This window comes from Numenius arquata, chromosome 5 (assembly GCF_964106895.1).
Source record: "Numenius arquata chromosome 5, bNumArq3.hap1.1, whole genome shotgun sequence".
Lineage (NCBI taxonomy): Eukaryota > Metazoa > Chordata > Aves > Charadriiformes > Scolopacidae > Numenius > Numenius arquata.
The window spans coordinates 27,125,389-27,147,441 of NC_133580.1; the positions used below are offsets into that span (position 1 = coordinate 27,125,389).

Below are 22,053 nucleotides of genomic sequence, written 5' to 3' on the forward strand. Positions count from 1 at the left end.
TAAGTGAGAATGTTTTGAGGCTCAAAGATGAGGCAAGCAATCTCATACATTTAGTATAAATTCTCAAGGGCTTAGGATCTAAGACAGCAAAGATAGCGCTTGCTGCAGGCAAAGGTTGCTTCGGCCAAAACTACACAGAAATATATATACTAAAAAAAATAACCTTTCAGAATTACAGACAAATATGAAGAGTTGCACGTAGTCTATGTAGTTAAATCCATTTTTGATTTTGGAATTAGATGCCAGTTTTTGAGGTAATCCAGTCACGGAAATAAGTCACTCGTGTGTAAACTCCAGGTTTATTTGGTTTGGCACATTCGTCTCCCCAGCTCACTATTCCCACGAGGTACCACATCAGTCTAGAGTCTGGAGTAACCAGTGGTCCCCCAGAGTCCCCCTAGAGAAAGAGGAGGGGAAAAAAAAGATTTAATTGATCAGAAGGGAAAATATCATTCTCTCCGTAGACAGGAGGTTGCATCCAACACGAGAAGAAAGCAAGCAGTATTTCAAGAGCTGCCGTTTGTGCAGAATCCAGGCTGTTTCTGAAACTTGAGTTGGAAGTCTGTGGCTTTTTCCTGTTTGCCATGGAACCTCCTGACCTGTCTTTGTGGTCTTACAGTAAAAAAAAAAAAAGTTTCTCTTCTGTTTTGTGGAACACTGCTCCTCACCTGCCTTGTCTTTCTCGTCATACAAAGTAGGGAAACATAAATATATACAGCAATCTAAGCCAGGAGGAACTTTTTTTTTACAGTAACCACTATCCTTTCAACAGATTATTCTAGTCATTTGCAGCAGCAACATTTCAAAAGGATTTAATGGGGAACTTGGTCTTCTAATTAGACAATATCTCCTTAAGATGTTAGCCACTCTTAAAAGGCTGAATTCAGATACTGTTAATAGCACGACATGGTAATAATAGTTAAACTGGAAACCCTACAGGCTGGAAGGCAATCCTCACGCAAGAGACCAAGTTCCCCATCTTCCACCAAAATGCCTTACTGAAATAAACAGCAGTTGCATCCTTCTGTTCAGGTCTCTTCAATGCTGAGCCAGACAGGAACAGAGGAATTGAGCCTCCCAGACTTGTTTTGCGAGGCTTTGGGCGTAAATCTGTAGAACTGGGATTCTGGAAAGGGTCTGTTTTGAACAGCACTTAGAAGTACATTCATTGTAAATAACATAAATAGAAATTACCTTTTAAAAAGTTATCGTTACGGAAATATTATAGTTTGAACATAAGCATTTCCTTGCAACATTTGCAAGCCTGCACCATGCATGTATTGTTACCATTCCATTTACACCTATCTTCCTTATAGTTATTTGTTTCAGACAGTTTTCCTTCCACTGATCCAAGTCTGTTACCAAAGATCGTATCATAACAGATCTTTTATGAGATGATCCAGTCCAGAATTTAATTTCAATGAGTGATAGTGCATTTTTGCTGGCAGCTTCATTACTACATTCTTAAACATCTTCCTTCTCAACTGTACAGATGTCTGGTCTTGGCTGCTTGAGACATTTAACTTTTAGCTCATATTTAGTATTGCAGCGTTTAGTATCTCTGTCAACATCTTGTCATACCACTTTGCAAACAAATTGTTAGTTGGATTTCACACACAAGAAATTATGAGAAGCAAATGGGCTTCTAGTAGCTATTCTGAGTTACAGATAAGAATTTCATTTCATGCTATGAAAGGTTTAAATTCTTAATATTATACTAATTTAGCTCTCTTAGTATGGGTTTTATGTGCTAAATGATGTGTATTAAATGCTATTTCATTTTACAACTTAATTCCAGTTTGAATGGAGCCTATTTAATGGACTAATACACTGTCAGTTAAGATTTGGTCAACCAGACACTACGGTCAGCATTAAAATAGTTTTCCCTTCTAATTTTCAGCTACAGTTACCTGACAAGCATCTACTCCTCCTTCCAAGTACCCAGCACACAGCATCCTGGGTGTTATGTCGCCATCGTACACTTCTTTTCTGTTGCAAGTGTCGGAGTCAATAAGTTTCACTGTTGCTTCCTGAAGAGCATTCGGAGTTGGACCTGAGGGAGAACAGAGTTTGGGCATTTATCAACAGAATTACTTTGCAATAGTTAAGATACAGGAAGAGCTTTTAATGTTCTCTTATGGAGGACCAGCTTGACTTAGTTTCTTATGGATGTTTTGCTTGTTGATCTATCTAGGTTAGGCCCTTAAGGAAAACGTAGATACTCATAGTCTTACTTAAGAACTGTACCATTAAGATAGAAGTAATGATTGCATGGTACATAGTGCCTTAAGTGTAAACCCCTGTATTTCATACATGTTCCATATAACACCATGGAACACAAATTACCTAGCAATTTGCACAGATTATACAAAATGAAGACGTCTTGGTTCCATTGCTAAATCTACTCTTGTTGTGGCCTGGTAAGAGTGCGAGCTTGTGTAAATCACCACCTGCAGCTCACTGCACATTTTCCTGAAAGCCCCCAGAGTTATCTGTCGCTTCTGGCTAGGGCTGGGAGAATAATTTTTCAGGTGCTCTATAAGCACACGCGTGGCTGGACTTCCTGTCTTGAGAATTTACAATAGGAAATGGAAAGGTTGGAAAAAGAGAACAGTCTTCTTCCTGATTTCTGCTTCAGTGGATTGTAGCTCTGTCTTTTTCTGCTCTCGTTTTAGAACAAGAAACTGCTGCTGTTGATTAAACAAACCTATTGCTTACAGACAAAGAGTTAGGCTTGCTGCCATACGACATACGGCTGCAGAAGTGGCATCAATTCATCTACACAAACGTAGGTGTTTATGTAACATAGATGTATGTAACGTGTATGTAACATGTAACATGGTAGAGTCAGGACTCACCGTCATTGGTAAGTGCTCCCCAGCCTGTGATGACAGCGTAAATATTGTACGGAAAAGTCTCAGATGGCTCAGGCAGACAAACGCGGTGTATGCTACTCGTAAACTCAACTCGTTTAGAGAGCTGCACAAGCGCAATGTCATAATCGTGTTCTGGGTAGCGGTATTTTTCATGAATAATAATAGTCTTGACTGATCGTTTCAAGCTTGGTGGCTTCAAAACAGCTCCAAAAGTAGCAGTCCACTTCTGAGGATGACCCATGCTGAAAAAGGTAAGAGTGCTGTAAGTATTTAGCTGTAAACATAAGTGTTTGGGACTTTAAACTTGGTGAGCACTATTATTGTAAAGCTCCTTCAAGTCAGCTCCCTCCTAGATTCTCTTTCCATAATGCTGTGTCCCACCTAATTGTGGGCTGCTGCTAGAAGAGGGCAATCCTGCATTCCTTCCTCAACCATGCTGTCATACTCCTCCATTGCTCCTTCTCCCTGATCTAGCCGCAGGTTGTCATCAAATCAAAAAGCTCTTCTGCTAGAAAACTCTTCATTTCCTTTACTCTTTTTGCATGTTAATAATCTGTTCAATCAGCGGTTCCATTTCCCACGCCCTGCAGATTCACAATTGCCACACTTGAAACAGAAGAGCACTGGGAGCGGATGGCCGAGCGGAGGGGTGGGAATGTGGAAATATAACTTCTGGTAGGAGCCTGCAGCAGCAGCAACCTACTTGCAATATGAAGGAGCACCTTTAGAAATGTTTAGTGCAACAGGAAACAAACACTCTGCCGTTTCAGTCACATTACCTTTTCTGCACTTCTTAGCTCAACAGGCCAAATGCCTATTGATTGCCACTCGTACAATTGCCAGTTCTGCTCCAAAGAGTCAGCCTTTAATTTCTCATCGAAATATTCAAGTGATGGGTCTGCTTAACCCTGACTTTCCTCCTCCAAGGCAGAAAATAGTTCCTCTGCAAAGAGTCAGGGGTGCGGTGCAAATCTGGAAAGCCACTCGATACACACAGGACACATTCTGCTGCAGGTTCTCGTTCAAATGGGAACTTACTCTCTGAAGCAGTGAGCTGCGGATACAAGCCACGTATTGCTGATGAGCGTTGCGCCACAGCGATGGATATTATTGTACTGCAAACTAGCCTGCCACGGCCAGTCCCCGGTCTCTGCAGAAGACAGTCCGCCAACTATTCGCAGTGACGATGATTTTGCCATTGACTTGACTGATCTATTCTGCCGTAACCCACAGACTGTCAAAAAGGAGAAAGAGTGTATTAGCTGCTCTCCTGTTTAGTAAATGTGCTTTTCAATGGCTGTGGAAAACGCATGTAAAATTACACACCGCCTAGGTTCTCTAACAGTATTAACATCAACAAGAAAACATACCTTCCACCAGCCCCCAAGATCAGAGATCCTCATGCACAACCCATTCTGTTAGAAGCCTGAATTAACAACTGACTATTATGGAAAGCCATGATGGTCAACCATTCAGGCTTAGCTATGCGAGCAGTCCAAATCAAGAATTAAAACCCTTCACCACACACCCAGGACAATTCCCAAATAAGGGGATCGCCAACTTTAATGTCCCAGGTAATTTGTCATTAGGATAAAACATGAACAAGGCAAAATCTAAGGTGGGAATGATCCAAGCCATGGGTTTTTTCCACGCATGCACGCAGGTTACATCAGCGAGGTGTCACCTGGAAACAGGTAAATGCACATTGCACAAATGGCAGTCTGTAAGTGGACCTGGAGAGGCACTTCAGGCAAAGAGCATCACACTAATCCAAGCCAGAGATGACAAAGGCATGGATACCTTCAGCACAGTGTGTATCCATGACGAAAAGTATTATCCTCCAAACCCAGAGAGAAATGAAAATATCCATGGTTTCAGCCACTAAACTCAGGATATTCAGGAGCAGCTGAAGCTCCCCAGTAGCTTTAGAAACATCCTCAACGGACAGAGATGCTTCAGCTGTCTTCTCCCATCAGCATCAGCATCAAATCCGTCTTACCTGGACCAAGACCCACTAGTTTCCATCCAGGCCCCGTTTTCAGCTAGACCTTAGGAAAGTTGACAGACAGGACTATCCCAATCCATTGAAAAAGAGACAGAGCTAACAATTATTTGCATAGCGACAACACAAACCAAACCATTGCACTGCCAGTCTCCTGCAGACAGTGAGTCAGAGGGGAACAAAGCAGAAATGGGTAGCACGTCACCGAAGAGCTTCCAGCTCCAGGGCCCTTGAAGTCCTCAGAAGTGAAACACTGGAGCCACGCAGAGTGTAACCTCTGCCCCTTCCTGCTAGGATCTGCACAAGGTTATGTTAACAGTACCTCATCGTCAAAAGGAGCAGCAATAACACAGCAGATTGAAAGCTGTTCATAAATTTAAAAACAAAAACAAAACAAAACAAAAAACAAACAAACAAACAAAAAACCCAAACAAAAAGTCATCTAATATTGAGAAGCTCACATGCATGGTGTAGAGTCTGCCCTGGTCTGAGATTTAAAAACACAATGAAGGACATCAGCGAAATCTAAATCTACTTGTCCAAAACTTTCCATGGGAAAGGAAAACTGGAGAACATACCACAGCTGATAAGACCGTCTGCACGAGCATGTTTCTGGATTCTCCATGGTATTCTCCATACCTCTGGAAAGCTATTGGTAATCCTCAATTACTGTCCCTAAAACTGCACAATCCTGTCAACCATCTGAGCAGCCAATGTTCAAAACACAGGGAGAAACTCACAGTTCCATCAGTGCCCCGGAACACCAGCTCCTACAACTGACCCAAAAAGTGATGCTATTTAATCTTCAATTACATGACAGCCTGCTGCTAAGGTACTGATCAAACCTTTCCATGGTTAAAAGAAACCCAACTTTTAAGCAAATATGGCTTTTTATGACTATTACATCTCCAAACAAGCTGACTTCCTTCTCTTCAAGCTTGAAAACGTCTCTAGAACAAACTACTTCAACTTAACCCCTAAAGTAGTGGCTTGAGAAGACCAATCCTTTTATTGCCTTATTTATTGCCTTTTATTTCCATAACGAACAACTTTGTGCTGCTAGCCGTTCCAAAATCCAGAACACTTTCATTATAATCACAGGCTGATGTGACTTCTATACATTTCCTTGTGGTCCTTCCTTCCTTTGGATGCACACTGAAGAAAATGACAAATTCCCAATTTCTGAGAGCGCCCAGAAAGCCATTTTTTTTCCCCGAACTCTTCCACGTGTGCCCAGTCCTACTGGCTTTTGGGGCGGTTCTCACTCCCAGGCTGTGTTAGAGGTCCCTGCCATCCTTAAAGCACCGACTGAACGACGTGCCGGTACGCGTTCAGTGGTAAAACTCATCACTTCATGTGTGGAGAGGAAAATAACAGGTAGCAAGGTGGAGATGAATTGTTATGCTACCTAACAATCAACCTAACAAAACAAGCGTCCAAGACAATATATGACACGCAAGACGTATATGCACCCAAGACAAGCATATATGAAGCAGATTCTGCAATCGCTGCTCCAAGATGCAGTTCTAATACTTTACATCAGGGAGACAGGGGAGAGGTTGTCTGCCCCGTGCAGGCAGGATTAGACTTGATGAAGTAGTCTATTTAAGTACGTGTTTTATTCTATTTATAATATACTATAATCTGCTCAAATATCAAAGGCACTCAAATCCGTGATAAGGACTCTCCTGCCTTTAGCACCCTATAGTACTCCTGGCAGCTCGCTGCTGTGCCTGACACTAAAGCAGTCAACAAGCCCAAACAATTAAGTTCCTTTATTTAGTGGAAGTCTTCCTCACTCACTGAATTTCACTGCGTACACCTAGGTGTCGTCTGAAACGTCTCAGCTTTCATTGTAGAAACACGGCTTAGTCTCCGCCTGTCCAAGTACACTATTAAGCAGGCACAGTGTAAAAGCTCTCGCCGCTCCAAACAGCAACCGGATCAGGCTCGTAGATTAACAAGTGTCCTGAACTTTACAGTGCTCAGCCCTCCCTGGCTAAGTAAGTCCTCTGTTTCCTCGATGGTAGGGCTGGCATTTACGATGCACCCTCCAGCTTCCCCACCAGCATCGCTGGAGGCAGAAGCGTGCCATAGGCACTTAACGCCGCAGCGCGTCTCCTCTCTGCCCGACGCTGGAGATTTCTATAGAGCCCTCAGCACTTGCTCTTTTCTCATCGTTTGCTCTTTTCTCACAGAACGGCTGCTGTTTTTAAGAGAAGGAACATCTCACTGCAAAAATCTGAGCAAGAAACTCAGCAGTAGGTGTAGGCTAGAAGGGATTTTTAACCCCATCACCACTATTTTCAAGCCAGTCTTCCTAAATATCCCAGAAGACAGTAATGAAAAAGGCTTCCTTGGGACTGAGAAGGATTTCTAAACACGCAGGGTCACATTCGTTAGACAAGAGGATGAGAAAAGGCTTTTAAGGGCCAGGAAAAGTGCTCAGAGACTATTAATGTTAATTAAAACAATCCGAGATTTCCCAGGCTTTCCCTCACTTACTGTCATTGAAGAGGGCTTCTGCTCTTTTCGTCTCCATATCTGAAAGAGAGAAACAGGCACGGTAAGGGCAGGACAGCACAGACAAGGTTTCTCCTTGGCATGGCCATCCCACCCAACAGCTATTTGAGCACAGGGCACCACAGGAGGTACAGCTGACCCCCCCCCTAGGGGCTGCTAGAGAAACCAGTGTAGCTCGTATGTGGTCACGTTCCTGTGCCGGCCGTTCCACTCCTCTCCACGGTGCCTCTTGTTGTCCTCCAGGTAGCCAATATCCCCCGAGAACCAGGCACAGGGTCTCCCCCCATCCTGCAGGACCCTGATGTTTCTGGAGGGGAGTACAGACAAAGCAAGTCCTGCGTGACACAAGATGCAGAGATTTGTCGTGGAGAGATTTTTACAGTGGAAAGTTTCGAAGTTCACTTTTTTGTAAAAAAAAAAAAAAAACCAACTGGCTGCATTTTACAGCAGCGCAAGGGCCAGAGGAGATCTGGTGCTCACACTCTCTGAGATCAGAAGGCACTGACTTCACTGCAGCGCTGCCAGCTTACAACAGCAGTGGCTCGCTCTCTTTTCTCCTATCTTATTGAACAACAGGGTGTTTGGCACACTATTAACACTAAAAGAGATAGTTAATAGCAATTTATTGCATGGCGCAGCGGGTCCTAGCAATGGATTCCCTCCTTTAATATGCACGCTGTATATTTACGGACAATACAGTATGCTCACGCTGGCAACAACAAGCAGTGGCTCAAAGTATAAGTCCCTCATGCTATTTTTACAGAAGCTACTATTTCAGTTGCCAGCAGTCAAAACAAATGAAAAAAAAATAATAAAAAAAAAAAAATCACACTTTTAATACAATTTTTAAATTATATAGCGATTTTTATCCACATCCACAACTTCACGTTTTGCGGTTGGAGAGCCTTTCTCAGCAGATCCCTGCCTGAACCCACTTACTTCATTTCTCTTTCCTCTTTGCAGCTGCAGAGAATAATATCCTCATTTTGCTCTAGAACCACACCAAGCCAGGAGGAGCCTCTTTTGAATGCGAAGGGCTCTGGCTCATATTTGTCACCTATTGTGCTTGTGTTCACTCCTGTTTTGCTCGTGGGCTTGACGCTCCTCCTGGTAACGCAGGGTGAATTGCATGTTTGTGATCCACCATCACTAGACCTGTACTCATTCATAGAATCATAGAATCATCCAGGTTGGAAGAGACCCTTGGGATCATCGAGTCCAACCATCAACCCTACTCTACAAAGTTCTCCCCTACACCATATCCCCCAACACCACATCTAAACGTCTCTTAAACACATCCAGGGATGGTGACTCAACCACCTCCCTGGGCAGCCTGTTCCAATGCCCGACCACTCTTTCTGTGAAAAATTCTTTCCTAATGTTCAGTCTAAACCTACCCTGTTGGAGCTTGAAGCCATTCCCTCTCGTTCTGTCATTAATTACCTGTGCGAAGAGACCAGCACCAACCTCTCTACAGTGTCCTTTCAAGTAGTTGTAGAGAGTGATGAGGTCTCCCCTCAGCCTCCTCTTCCTCATACTAAACAGTCCCAGCTCCCTCAGTCGCTCTTCATAAGATTTATTCTCCAGGCCCTTCACCAGCTTCGTTGCCCTCCTCTGCACTCGCTCCAGCACCTCGATATCTCTCTTGGATTGAGGTGCCCAAAACTGGACACAATACTCCAGGTGTGGCCTCACCAGTGCTGAGTACAGGGGCACAATCACCTCCCTACTTCTGCTGGTCACGCTATTCCTAATACAAGCCAGGATGCCGTTGGCTTTCTTGGCCACCTGGGCACACTGCCGGCTCATATTCAGCCTCTTGTCAATTAGAACCCCCAGGTCTCTTTCTTCCAGGCAGCTTTCCAGCCACACTTCCCCAAGCCTGTAGCGCTGCTTGGGGTTGTTGTGGCCCAAGTGCAGAACCTGGCACTTGCCCTTGTTGAAACTCATACCATTGATGTTGGCCCAATGATCCAATCTATCTAGGTCTCTCTGTAGAGCTTCCCTATCCTCCTGGGATAGGATTCATTTCTTAACGTGACATTAGGCAGACTGCGGTGGAAAAGGGAAGCAAACAGAACTCCGGCGCGTGTACAATTAACTGTGGGGAATGTAGAGAGCAGAGCAAAAGCAGTGTGAGGGCTGCTGTGCGTGCGTGCAGCCACTGCTTTATTTTGTAAGAATGGGAGACGAGTTGTAATTGGACGTTTATATAGCAACAAGGTCTTATTCACCTCGACAGGCTGGAGAGCTGGGCAAGGAAGAACCTCATGAGGTTCAACAGGGAAAAGTGTAGGGTCCTGCACCTGGGGAAGAAGAATGTCAGGCACCAATACAGGTTAGGTGTGGACCTGCTGGAGTCAAGTTCTGAAGAGAAAGATCTGGGGGTCCTGGTAGACAGAAAAATGACAATGAGCAAGCAGTGTGCTCTTGTGGCCAGGAAGGCCAATGGAATCCTGGGCTGCATAGGGAAGAGTGTGGCCAGTAGGTCGAGGGAAGTCATTCTCCCCCTCCACTCTGCACTGGTGAGGCCACAACTGGAATACTGCATCCAGTTCTGGGCTCCCCAATTCAAGAGGGATAGGGAACTACTGGAAAGAGTCCAGCGAAGGGCAACGAGGATGATTCAAGGATTGGAGCATCTCCCTTATGAAGAAAGGCTGAGAGAGCTGGGACTCTTTAGTCTGGAGAAGAGAAGGCTGAGGGGAGACCTTATCAATGCTTATAAGTATCTCAAGGGTGGGTTGAAGGAGGAGGGAGCCAGACTCTTTTCAGTGGTTGCCAGTGAGAGGACGAGGGGCAACGGGCACAAGCTGGAACATAAGAGGTTCCACTCAAATATGAGAAGAAAATTCTTTCCGGTGAGGGTGCCAGAGCCCTGGAACAGGCTGCCCAGGGAGGGTGTGGAGTCCCCTTCTTTGGAGATTTTCAAGACCCGCCTGGATGCAGTCCTGAGTAACATGCTCTGACATGCTCTGGGCAATCCTGCTTCGGCAGGGGAGTTGGACTAGATGATCTCTATGGTCCCTTCCAACTCTAAAAATTCAGTGAAATTCAGTGAAACGGGAACCGTTCACATAATAAATTAGTTTTACTGGTGGGCAAGCAACAACTGGCGAGGTCCCCTTGCAGGTAAAATGCTTACTTGCACTTTCTCAGTTCCTATGAAAGGAGGAAAGCCCTGTACTGGGTTTGCGTGGCCAGGTTTTGTTAGCCAGGTGGAGGGGCTACAGGGGTAGCTTCTGTGACAAGCTGCCAGAAGCCTTCCCGATGTCCAATAGAGCCCATGCCAGCCAGCTCCGAGTCGGACCTGCCCCTGGCCAAGGCTGAGCCCATCAGGGATGGTGGTAGCGCTTCTGTGATAACATACTTAAGAAGGGGGAAAAACTGCAGCACAGCAATTGCAGCAGGAGAGAGAGGAGTGAGAATATGTGAGAGAGTCAACTCCGCAGACACCGCAGGGTCAGCGAAGAGGGAGAATCACACAGAATCACAGAATATTTTTGGTTGGATGGGACCTTTGAGATCATCGAGTCCAACCAACAAAAAAAACCCAAAAAAAACCCCCCAAAAAAACCCACACCCCAAAAAATCCCAGAACACCAACACCAAAACCAAACCAAACCAAACCAAACGCCCACAACCACATCCCATCCCACCCACAAACAGACACAACCCAACAATCTCGGGCACTAGAGCATGCCCTGAAGTGCCACGTCTACACGTTTCTTAAATACCTCCAGGGATGGTGACTCCACCACCTCCCTGGGCAGGCTGTTCCAGTGCCTGACCACCCTCTCAGGAAAGTCATTCTTCCTAATATCTAATCTAAACCTCCCCTGCCACAACTTCAGACCATTTCCTCTCGTCAAGAAGGACAAGGTGCTCCAGGCGCCAGAGTGCTCTGCTGCAGCCCGTGGAGGTTAATGGTGGAGCAGATATCCACCTGCAGCCCATGGAAGACCCCACACCAGGGCAGGTGGATGCCCAAAGGAGGTTGTGACCCAGTGGGAAACCCGCACTGGATCAGGCTCCTGGCAGGACCTGTGGCCCCATGGAGAGAGGAGCCCACGCTGGAGCAAGTTTGCTGGCAGGACTTGTGACCCCACGGGGGACCCACGCTGGAGCAGTACGTTCAGGAAGGACTGCACCCTGTCGAAAGGACACACGATGGAGCAGTTCGTGAAGAACTGCAGCCCATGGGAAAGATTCACAGTGGAGAAGTTCATGGAGGACTGTCTCCTGTGGAAGGCATCCCATGCTGGAGCAGGGGAAGAGTGAGGAGTCCTCTCCCTGAGCAGGAAGGAGCTTCAGAGACAATCTGTGATGAACTGACCACAACCCCATGCTTCTTGTGGGGAGGAGGTAGAGAAATGGGGGGTGAAGCTGAGCCTGGGAAGAAAGGAGGGGTGCAGGGGAAGGTGTTTTAAGATTTAGGTTTTATTTCTCATTATCCTCCTCTGATTTGATAGGTAATACGTTAAATTAATTTCCCTGAGTTGAGCCTGTTTTGCCCACGACGGTAATTGCTGAAGGATCTCTCCCTGTCCTTATCTCGACCCACAAGCCTTTCATTATATTTTCTCTCCCCTGTCCAGCTGAGGAGGGGAGTGAGAGAGCGGCTTTGGTGGGCACCTGGCGCCCAGGCAGGGTCAACCCACCACCGTCCTTTCTTGGCACCCAAGGTGGGATATGTGGGATTCGAGGTAAGGATAGTAATTGGGAGAGGTAACGGGCAAAACACGGACAACTGTAATTGTGGTGAAGGGACGAGGGGTGGATTGCATGTAAATTTTCCACTTGCTCCGTGTTGTGATGATGTTGGTTTGATTTTGTTGACGTGAAGGAAGCTTGTGAAGATTGTGTGATGAATGTGGATTTTAAGATAATTCTTAAATATGTGATTCACAGAGGTGAGGGGTGGGATGTCCAGGTACTTCTGCATTTCAGGAATGTCAGTTGAATGCTGTGATTTTCTATGGATAATATGACTGGTTGTTGCCACGATCCCTTACATCAAAATGTAGTAATACCAGACACTAAAAGTGAGGCCAGCAGAGGAATTCAGCAGTGGTGCAAACACTACTGTTTGGTAAGTCCCAAAATAAGGAAAAAAAAAAAAAAAAAAAAAGGGTGCCAAGCTGTGCTAAGGATTTGGGTACTTCACCTATATGTCTACATTGGCAAGAAGTGCTTTGAAAAATCTGGCCCTACCTGTTTATTTCAACTGTGATAAGCGTCCAGCGTTTCCCTAGAAATTCATAAAACCTTCAGAAGTAGTTCACAGTTTGGGTCACTTTAATATTTTATAGCTGGGAACTGGTAAGAAACCAACAAATGCAATCAACAATGAAAGGGCACCTTTTGCCTTCAAGTGCAATATTGATAATAATGTTTTTTTAGCTCCTCTCTGGGTGGAGAGACATTTACCTCATAATGCCTAATTATAAAGCCTGCAGTCAATTATTAACACTTACATTATGTTGCAAAGCTCATTGAGAAGACAAAAAGAGCAACCAGCTTGTTCAAGCGCGGTGCCGGAAGCAATTCAATTGGCATGTTCTCACTGCACCGAGTTGTGCGGTGAGTCACGGCTGATCTGCGAGGCACCTGCCTATATCTCTGTTTGCCTTTTTACGAGGCACCTAGAAAAAAGTACAAACCTCACGTGGGCAAGATTTTACCCATTGCTTCCAGCTCCAGATGACTTGTGTGTAATTGGAGAAACGAGTCTTCCACGCACGTGCTGCAAGTCTTAAAGAGCAAGTCTGTACAGCTTTGAATTTTAGCATATTTTGTAATATATCACAACCACGCAGCCGATGTACTCTCCCACCCACCCACTGCTGAAGGAGAAAGGCCAGGGACACTGCTTTGCTTCAGAGATCTGCCAGATCCAGTGCCCTCACCATGTATCCCACACTGGGAGCTGGAACGCGAATCCTGAAGAAATGGAGAAACGGAGAGAAAACCTCGACGGGGAGTTTTTAAGAGGTGAAAGCAGGTCTGTCTGGCAACGGACCCAGGAACCCATCGTGCAGATCCAGGACACGCGATACCCAGGACTCAAAACCAAGATCCCAAACCCAGAGCACGCATGTGTTTGGAAACCTGAACTAGCTGACACGAAGGCGAGCCCACAGCCGACCCCATCAAAAGCAGGGAGCGTTTGGGTTACACGATACTGCTGAAAATCAGGTTGCTTACTGTATTACCTCATTAGGGGCTTGCCTTCGTTTGTTACTGGCTTGACATTTTTGGCTTGGTCAACAGCATAGCTGCTTGCGTTGTGCCAGCCAACGTGTTGCAAGCCCTTGCCTTGAAGCAATCACTTCTAAGGCACGAGAGACAATTTCGCTGCCCTGCTCATTTACTAGTTGCCCTAGTTGTTTGCACTACCAAGAAAAAGCATCAATTAGTAACAATTAAAGTGTCATATCTTGTCCTGACCACATACAGCTGCAAAAATAGTTGTTTGTGCCGCATTTAGGAAAACAGTGTTCAGGCTTCCACTGTAAACAAGAACAAGTTCAACTTGAACGTGCATTGCCTACCTGTAAAATGGAACTTGCCATTTAATTAGAGCTTGCCTAATGTAAAAGAGAAAACTAATGTTTAAATTAAAATCACGGCAATCTATTGAAACGCAGCTTAAGGATTCCATCTTTCAGAAGAGGGCTCTGTTCTCCAACTGGACAAGCAATTTTGTTAATACAGTTATTTTGCATATTTACTAAACGTAATAACCTTAAAACAGTCTTGAAGTATTGGTCTTAATTTCCGGCTAATGAGAATTGTGACTTGCAATTACTATTTAAGATTAATAACCTCTTTTTACTCCTCAACGTATTTGCTTGAGCAAACATGGAAAGAAAAGGGGAGTAAGCAAGAGCAGGAAAGCATCTTCATTTTGGTAATAGTTTATATCCAATAGCCAGTTAAGGCCAGGATTTCTAAGGGATTTCGGTGCCCAAAGCTCACGGATCTATTTGGCAACCATCTAAACGTTTGCAGTTTCATAGTTAACTGCAGAGTGAATGACCTCTAAGGGATTCAGAGGTTCCTACAGAAAAACGTGTTCACTTTGCCACGTCTCTAAATAATATCAGTGTCACTGCATCAGAAGAATTAATCTCGTGGCCACTGCCTCACTTCAGTTTGGCCACAGAGATCAGTGTTTATATTAAAAGAAAAGTATCAGGTAGAACTCTCTCAGTGACATAACGGAACATAGATTATATTGAAGTAGTTCAGGCAAGGCAAGCAAATGCATTACATGGGGATATTGTGAATTCTCAGCGTGGAAAGGGCTAGAGACGGCTGCAAAATTGAAGATGAGAAATCTGTTTTAAAAATCGGATACAACTTTACCCAATTACATAATTTTTCACAGGTGTAGATTCCCACAAGAAACTTGATTTTCTTTCAAGGTTTCCAGCCGTGATTTTCTGTATGTCATAATATAACTCTTAGCTTCAAAGGCAAACTGCATGTTTCATCCTCTATACTATCAAGTTCCCACATCTTGCTTGTGTAAGTTGTTTTTTCACACAGAGAAGACAAGGGAGAGATTATCTTAAATGGGGTATGAAGGGAGGAGAGGATTGTAAACATCAAAAATATTAAGAAAAAATACATGCTTCAGTACTAATAACACATTCTTGGAGGTGCGTTTGAAGCACAGATTTGTGACATGTACCAGGGAGCAGAGGAAGCATTTTCCCCACTGTCCTTTGTCACATTTTAGTAATGGCTTCCTTGAAAAGAGAGAGAATTACAAAATTCTCAGCTGCATCTGAAACAGGGATGTCACCTAGTTCGGTGTTATTTAGGGTAACAACAGTGCAAGCAGGCAAAAAAAAAGGGTCTCTGGCACGTGTCAGTAGGTTACCAAACTAGGCAGCTGAGAGGAATGTCACAGAGTGCATCTGTCCTGCAGTGCAGACAGAGGTAGGGATAATAGCTCTAATACTCTTTAATTACGTTAAAGACCGTAAAGGCCCGAGGTCCTGGGGTGAGATGGGAATGAGAGCAGTGAGCAGCAGGTTCAGTCACGTTTCAAAAGCTGTACCTGAAAGGAAACGCAGGAGTTTCCTGAAAGATGGCAAAACATGAGCTTTGGGCTCAGCAGGGAGGTCACGCTCTTGTGTGGTTTCATACTGCACACAACCTACACCGTCTGCACACTAACCTGCCAATATTCTCACCGCTCTCTCAACAGGAACTATCTCCCTAGAGTTATGCATCCTTGTAGAAGCAGCAAAACGTGGCTTAGATACAGGTGATGCAATTCTCACTCTTTCAACAGGGGGGAGAGTAACCTGGTAGAGAAAAGACAAAGGCTTTGTACCTCTAACTGTCCCCGTCACCCAGTCTTTCCCTCCCTTCTGTCCACCGGACCTGTCCTCACATCCGTGACTTCCCCTCACCACCATCAACCACGTCTTAATTCTGTCCGTGAAGACAGACAGAGGTCTGCTCTTCACAGCATACGAACAACAACTCCATGTAGGCATCCTGCAGCCTGAGGAGGGATCTGCATGAACAACTACATACCAGTCCTGTAGTGAGTTTCCAAGCTGGTACAGGTTTTAGCATTATTTTTCTTCCTGGCCTAGGGTCACACCCCAGCTGCAATCAAGGTCTCACTACAGTAGGGGCAGCCCAAATCACTTGCAACCTCTGCAGGCAAGGCAGAGAAAGGGAAAAATAAGAATCGAGTGCAGAAATTAATTAAATCAACTTATCTGGGTCATCTAAGAAGTCAGGCCAGGATAATTTCCTGCTGAATTCCTTCATCGCAAGCATGTCCTTGCAAAGTATTCATTTTAAAATACGTCGGTCTCTCCCATTTCCGTCAGCCTCTCTAGACTCTTGCAAACACAGAAATGTACCACCTCGTGCCAAACTAACGGCATTGAAGTGGGGGAATGTCAGATCTCCACCATGTTTCCCAACGTACAGATGCATGTGCTGTTCCACTCCCCCAAGCTGCTGTTGTGGCTAGTAAAGGACAAAAAAAACCCAGACTCCTACATACATTATTTGAGATGAAACGCTCCTCGGTCACGCAGGTCTGACAGTCATCTGCATGTCTGCCAAAGAAGACTCGGTAAAGAAGTGAGAATCTGTCTCCTAGGTTCTGTACTTTGTATCTGTAAGGAGCTTTAGCAAGCCCCAGATGCCAGATAAATAGAAACAATAACAGTTGACTTGTTGATCAAAACCAATTCATGACTCATTGTTCATGGCCAAAACCCTTGGCTGTGCAACAGGTGGGAATACTTCCTACTCACTTTGAACAGTGCCAGTGATCTTGCAACCAGTTTCTTTCTGACGTCAGAAGTACATTCCCAAAAATACATTTTGGGAGACTTCCAACCTACCTGACCAAGGGAAATAGTCTGGCAAGCTACTTTACACTTTGCTTCATGTGGACGCAAGCTGTGAGGTGACTCTACTTGCAACTAAGAAACCCCGGGGAAAAAGAATTCAGCCTTGTAGGAGATCCCTTTGGTGCCAGAACTATAGAGAGGAGAAACTGCAACACCTTCTTTCAGTGCTAGTGGAAGAGCAAGTCCTAACGTGGGTATTTCCAAGTCACTGACTTTGGTATCTCATTTTTCTGGCCCTTGCACTGCCGCCCAGAGAAGACAGGGCTTAGTTTGCTTGATTCTCCACTGTAAAATATTTGGGCTTCCAGTGGGGTTCGTACACAAGTGCTGAGGTCTCTATCGCCTCCCATTTTTTATCAAAGCTACAGTGGATGTCTGGAGATACCGCTGTCCTTGACCAAGGGACTATGAAGTCTAGCTAAATGAGAAACAAGGGACTTCAGTAATAACACATCTGAAGATACTCCAATACCAACGCATTTTTTTTGCAGCTGTATGTAAAGAACATCTACTGTTTAGTGATGATACAAAACAGGGACAATATTATTTTGTTTTCCTTTAAGTTTTCCGTACTTGTTATTTTTTCACATCCCATACGATCAACCTTCTCTCCCTCTTTGAAAAAAGACTGAACTAATAAAACATTGCCAGGTTAGATTTTATCCCCTCTTTATTCCCAGTCCTCAGGAATGAAAAGGCAAAGCACGTTCTACCACCGGGCTGGCAGACTACTAAGTTTTGTACTGCTGCCCTGAACCGCAGCTGAAGATCCCGAGTGTTGCACCCAGTTTGCAGGAGTTTGTTGGAGCTCATCCCCAAAGCAAATACTTTTGAGGGAAGTGCAAGCTGAGACATGGTGTTGAACAACAAGATGATTAGATCCTGGGAGGAAGACTGAAGGAGGTTCTCCTTATCAGACCCTCCTCGCATGCAATGTAAGTGCTTGACCTGGATTTGTTCAACTGCTTAGCTGTGCTTAGCTAAACTAAGCTGTATGTTATGGCCCCCAAATTAGAACCTTTTGATAAAGTGATTACAATGAACAGGTCAATGATTTTTTTACAAGCTGTTATGAAAATGTTCTGCTATGAAATGCTTATGTTATGAAAATGTTCTGTTATGAAATGTTGATTCCCTCAACATAAACAAAGATCCTAGTTGACAAAACCATCAAGGCCACAATGAAGCAAAATTTAGAAAGGTGCTGCAGAGCGTGGAAAAAAAATCGAGGGCTTCTTAGCTTTCCTTGGTTTAAATACTAACGTTGGACAGGGTATTTCAGGAGCAGCGAGAGAAGTTGAAAATGCAAAACCTAGATCCCTCTCTGCACTTCCAGGATCTGTTGAAAATTGTCACTTCTTCTAGGTGCGAGGAAGAAAACAAGCTTTATAAGTTGAGAGCCACTTCTCCAAAAGCATAGGAGGAGAATCTTCATCTTGAGTCCACCTGGTTTTCTTAAACAGCAGCACCAACAGGAGCTTGCCTAAGCCTCATAGCACTGCTGAAATCCTGTTAGCGGAGAAAGATCCAAATGGAACCTTTTATTGTCGTCTCCTAGAAATGGCCGGGTATTGTTTATGTTCCTTTGTGTCACGTGTAACAGTTGCACAATGCGAGTAGTAGTAGACCTGTGTAGTCAGTGGTTTATGGTTGGGCTGGCAGAGCCAAGAAAAGCAACACAAAGTTTATCGTACAACTTTATCAAAGTAATACTGAGATGCCATCTTTTACTGAGACCAAATATTTAATGAAAACATTGTGATTCAATCATATCAGCTAATTTTTTTAACTAGCAACTAGTGCATTACTGTAACAGCCCTGGTGCAGCTCAAAGACAACTAAAACAGCATTTTGAGTCGCTTCCCACGTTTACCAGACTGAATAGAAGCAGCTACTACAGATAACTCGAGAAGATCACAGTCCTTTTCTAACAAGCGTTTTTGTACTCCTTCCAATTTCATCGTTTATGTAAAGCACCAAATTAAACTGACGCTTCAAAATTCACTAAATCATGACCTGACTGTCTTTAAAAAAAACCCCCAAAAAACAAAAACAGCAACAAAAAAACCCCCAAAAAACTCTTTGAATCTCTCTAGTTGATGCCCACACACTTTTTTTTCTATCTGGGAGAAATTACACATGCTCTTTGCTGAACAGGAACTACTGGCCTATAAACAACACTGCAGAGAAGTGGTGATTCTTTGCCCGAAGAATGTCACCTATCATCTTGAGCCCTTCCAATGGGGAAGACTGGTTGGCCTATCAAGAAAGGATGGGTGTGTGACAGCTGGTATTTGAGTTTCATTGCATTGCTGCAATGCAACGTGCCCAGTTCAAGCACCAAGAAGCAGAATAAGGGGTTGCTGGTGGTCTTTTCTGAGTGGGAGGAAGTCTGGATCCATCCAGTATGGAATCTGGCCCTCTTGTTCTTTCAACGCAGCTATCTGGCCTGCACAAAAATTCTCTAACAGATCGGAAATGTAGAAGAGGAGGGAAACCCACCTTTCAGTGTCTCTTTGGTAATTCACTAAATCAAAAAGATAGCTCTGTTAATTTTCATGTTCTGCAGATGCAGGTCTGCTGCGCAAAGAAGGGACTAGATCCCCAACTGAGAAGTCACATAGATGAGAACATTTTCCCTTCCTTTCTCTTTCCCCTGGGGAATTCGCAAGGATTTTGATCAGTGCATTGGCTGTTTCCCCACTGTATCCAAGCATAGTTTCTGCACTTTCAGGCTCCTTAGAGAAGCAAAGACCTGGGGAGCATGTTTGTGTTGCTGTGTACGGAAGCACTCTGGTGAGGCTCCTACTCTTTACGGTAAGGCTGGTCCTGCAGTTTGGAGGGAGGCTAAGGCTGTACCGTGAGGCCACAAAGCAACTGTTTATCCATATTTAAGACATATTTAAAAGACTTAGGGGGGATTTATACATTGCCACTGATTTTGTTCTAACTTAATGAGCAGGAAAGACTGTCATTCAGACTCAGTAACAGACATCATCAGAAGGGAAAAATCAAGTCTCATCAATCAGGAAAGAGCAAGAACTACCTGTAAGAGAGATGTAATATACTTACTTGAGATGGTAGAAGATTTGACATTTATTCGCAGGGGCCCTGTGTATTTTTTCAGGCCCCTCCGTAAGATCCTTTCAACTCTTTCTCGCAACGCTTCTCTAGAATCCGTGGAGGAGAACCAGAATGTGAGCAAAGCCTCTGCCATCACACCATCAGCATCTGGGCTACAAACCAATGAAACACAGTCCGGTTACCTTCAGCCCATTTCCGCATTTCTTAGTTTTTATCTTAGCTCCTCTACCAATGGCAATGTAACACAAGGGATTAGATACATTTTTGAACATTTTGTGTGTTTTTGAGAGACAGAATTGCCAAAAGAAATCCAAGCCAATGCAAAACGGTCAAACGCGTCTTCGGCTAGAAGGCAGCATGATGCTTTCTGTGAACAAACGGCCAGAGCAATGTTATAATGGAGTTTAAAAAGCAGTCACTGACTACGTGCTTGGGACACAAGAGCAGGAGGGAATGAACTGATTTGATTGCAATGAAAAGCTGGATACACAGCACTTCAGAAACATCAGGTAGATGGTTAATGGTAGCTAGACAAACTTTTCCAGGGCCCTATATATACACAGAAAAAAATTTCCAATCATCATCAAAAAGATACTTGGAGCAAAGGGGAGAGGCCACCCAACCCAATTTCACCACTGCAACCTCTTGGGAGAACGTGGCCAATAACCTCACGTTATGCAACAATGAATGAAACTCAGCAGCATATCCACAATCTATAGTCCCAGAGATGGACCACAAAAGGGGTCTTTAACATCTCACCGAAAAGTACCCACACTGGGACACAAAATTCCACAGTTTTGATGTAAGATCAGAGGAAAGAAAAGGAAGACAAATCTCCTAAGAGCCTAAATTCACTCAGTAGTAGTGTTTATCTTTCCTTAAAGCATCAGATACTGCAAGAGATTGAATCGTAGACTACAAACACCAACGTGTCTAATCTGGCCTAGTAAATCTTCATCTGTGCTTGCAGATGGCTTATCCTTGGTCATTACACAGAGAAGATAAGAGCATGAAGCGAGAACCTTCTCTCCTGTGCCTCCTCCTACCTGAGCCAAGAAGCAATGACACAATCCACAACAGGTGGAATCACAGTTACTTCACACAGGGGATGAGCTAAAAGCAGTTTGCTCTGTCTTAAGTATCATTCAGATAGGAAAAAAAAAAGAAATCTTCCGATCATATCTCACTATCTTGGAAATTTCTAATTATATAAAGGAAAAATAAGAAAATTAAAAATAGAAGGCAAGTAGCTTATACAGAAATCCTGCAATCCGACTATGATCTTTAAAAGGAACATGCACCAAAATGAAACAGACATTCCTGCTATCGCCAGTGAAGGGCCATGTGTTACGAGCACACCAAGGCATGCTGAGTATTTCATAGCTGAGAAGAAAGACACGTTCCTTGCTTAAAGGATCTCCTCCCACTGTAGGAGAAGATCAGGTTCGAGACCATCTAAGGAACCCGAAGGTACATAAGTCCATGGGACCTGATGAAATCTATCCATGGATCCTGAGGGAGCTGGTGGATGAAATTGCTAAGCCACTTTCCATTATATTTGAGAAGTCATGGCAGTCTGGTGAAGTTCCCACTGACTGGAAAAGGGGAAACATAACCCCCATTTTCAAAAAGGAAAAAAGGAAGACGCGGAGAACTACAAGCAGGTCAGTCTCACCTCTGGGCCTAGCAAGACCATGGAGCGGATCCTCCTGCAGTCTCTGCTGAGGCACGTGGAAAATAAGGAGGTGATTGGTGATAGCCAACATGGCTTCACCAAGGGCAAGTCATGCCTGACAAATTTGGTGGCCTTCTGTGATGGTGCTACAGTGTTGGTAGGCAAGGGGAGAGCAACAGATGCCATCTGCCTGGACTTATGCGAAGTGTTTGACACTGTCCCACATGACATCCTGGTCTCTAAATTGGAAAGGCTTGAATTTGATGGATGGACCATTTGGTGGATAAGTAACCAAGCCATTGGCTGCACTCAAAGAGTTGTAGTCATTGGCTCAATCCTTGGGGGCCAGTACTGGGACCAGTGCTGTTTAACATCTTTGTTGGAGACATGGTCAGTGGGATTGAGCGCACCCTCAATAAGTTTGCCAATGACACTAAACTGTGTGGCATGGTGGACACGCTGGAGGGAAGAGATGCCGTCCAGTGGGACCTTGATAGC

General features: G+C 44.4%; 1 protein-coding gene across 1 annotated transcript in view; it reads right to left on the reverse strand.

The window, feature by feature from the left end:
- Positions 1-235: 235 nt before the first annotated feature.
- Positions 236-22,053, reverse strand: part of LOC141464717 (transmembrane protease serine 11E-like) — a 49,146-nt gene continuing 27,328 nt past the window's right edge. Inside the window, exons 5-10 of the mRNA XM_074147791.1 lie at positions 19,869-20,032; positions 7,384-7,422; positions 3,915-4,110; positions 2,859-3,118; positions 1,911-2,053; positions 236-397 (exon numbers count right to left, since the gene is read on the reverse strand). Coding sequence (XP_074003892.1) covers positions 236-397; positions 1,911-2,053; positions 2,859-3,118; positions 3,915-4,110; positions 7,384-7,422; positions 19,869-20,032 — 964 coding nt within the window. The remainder of the gene's footprint in view (positions 398-1,910; positions 2,054-2,858; positions 3,119-3,914; positions 4,111-7,383; positions 7,423-19,868; positions 20,033-22,053) is intronic.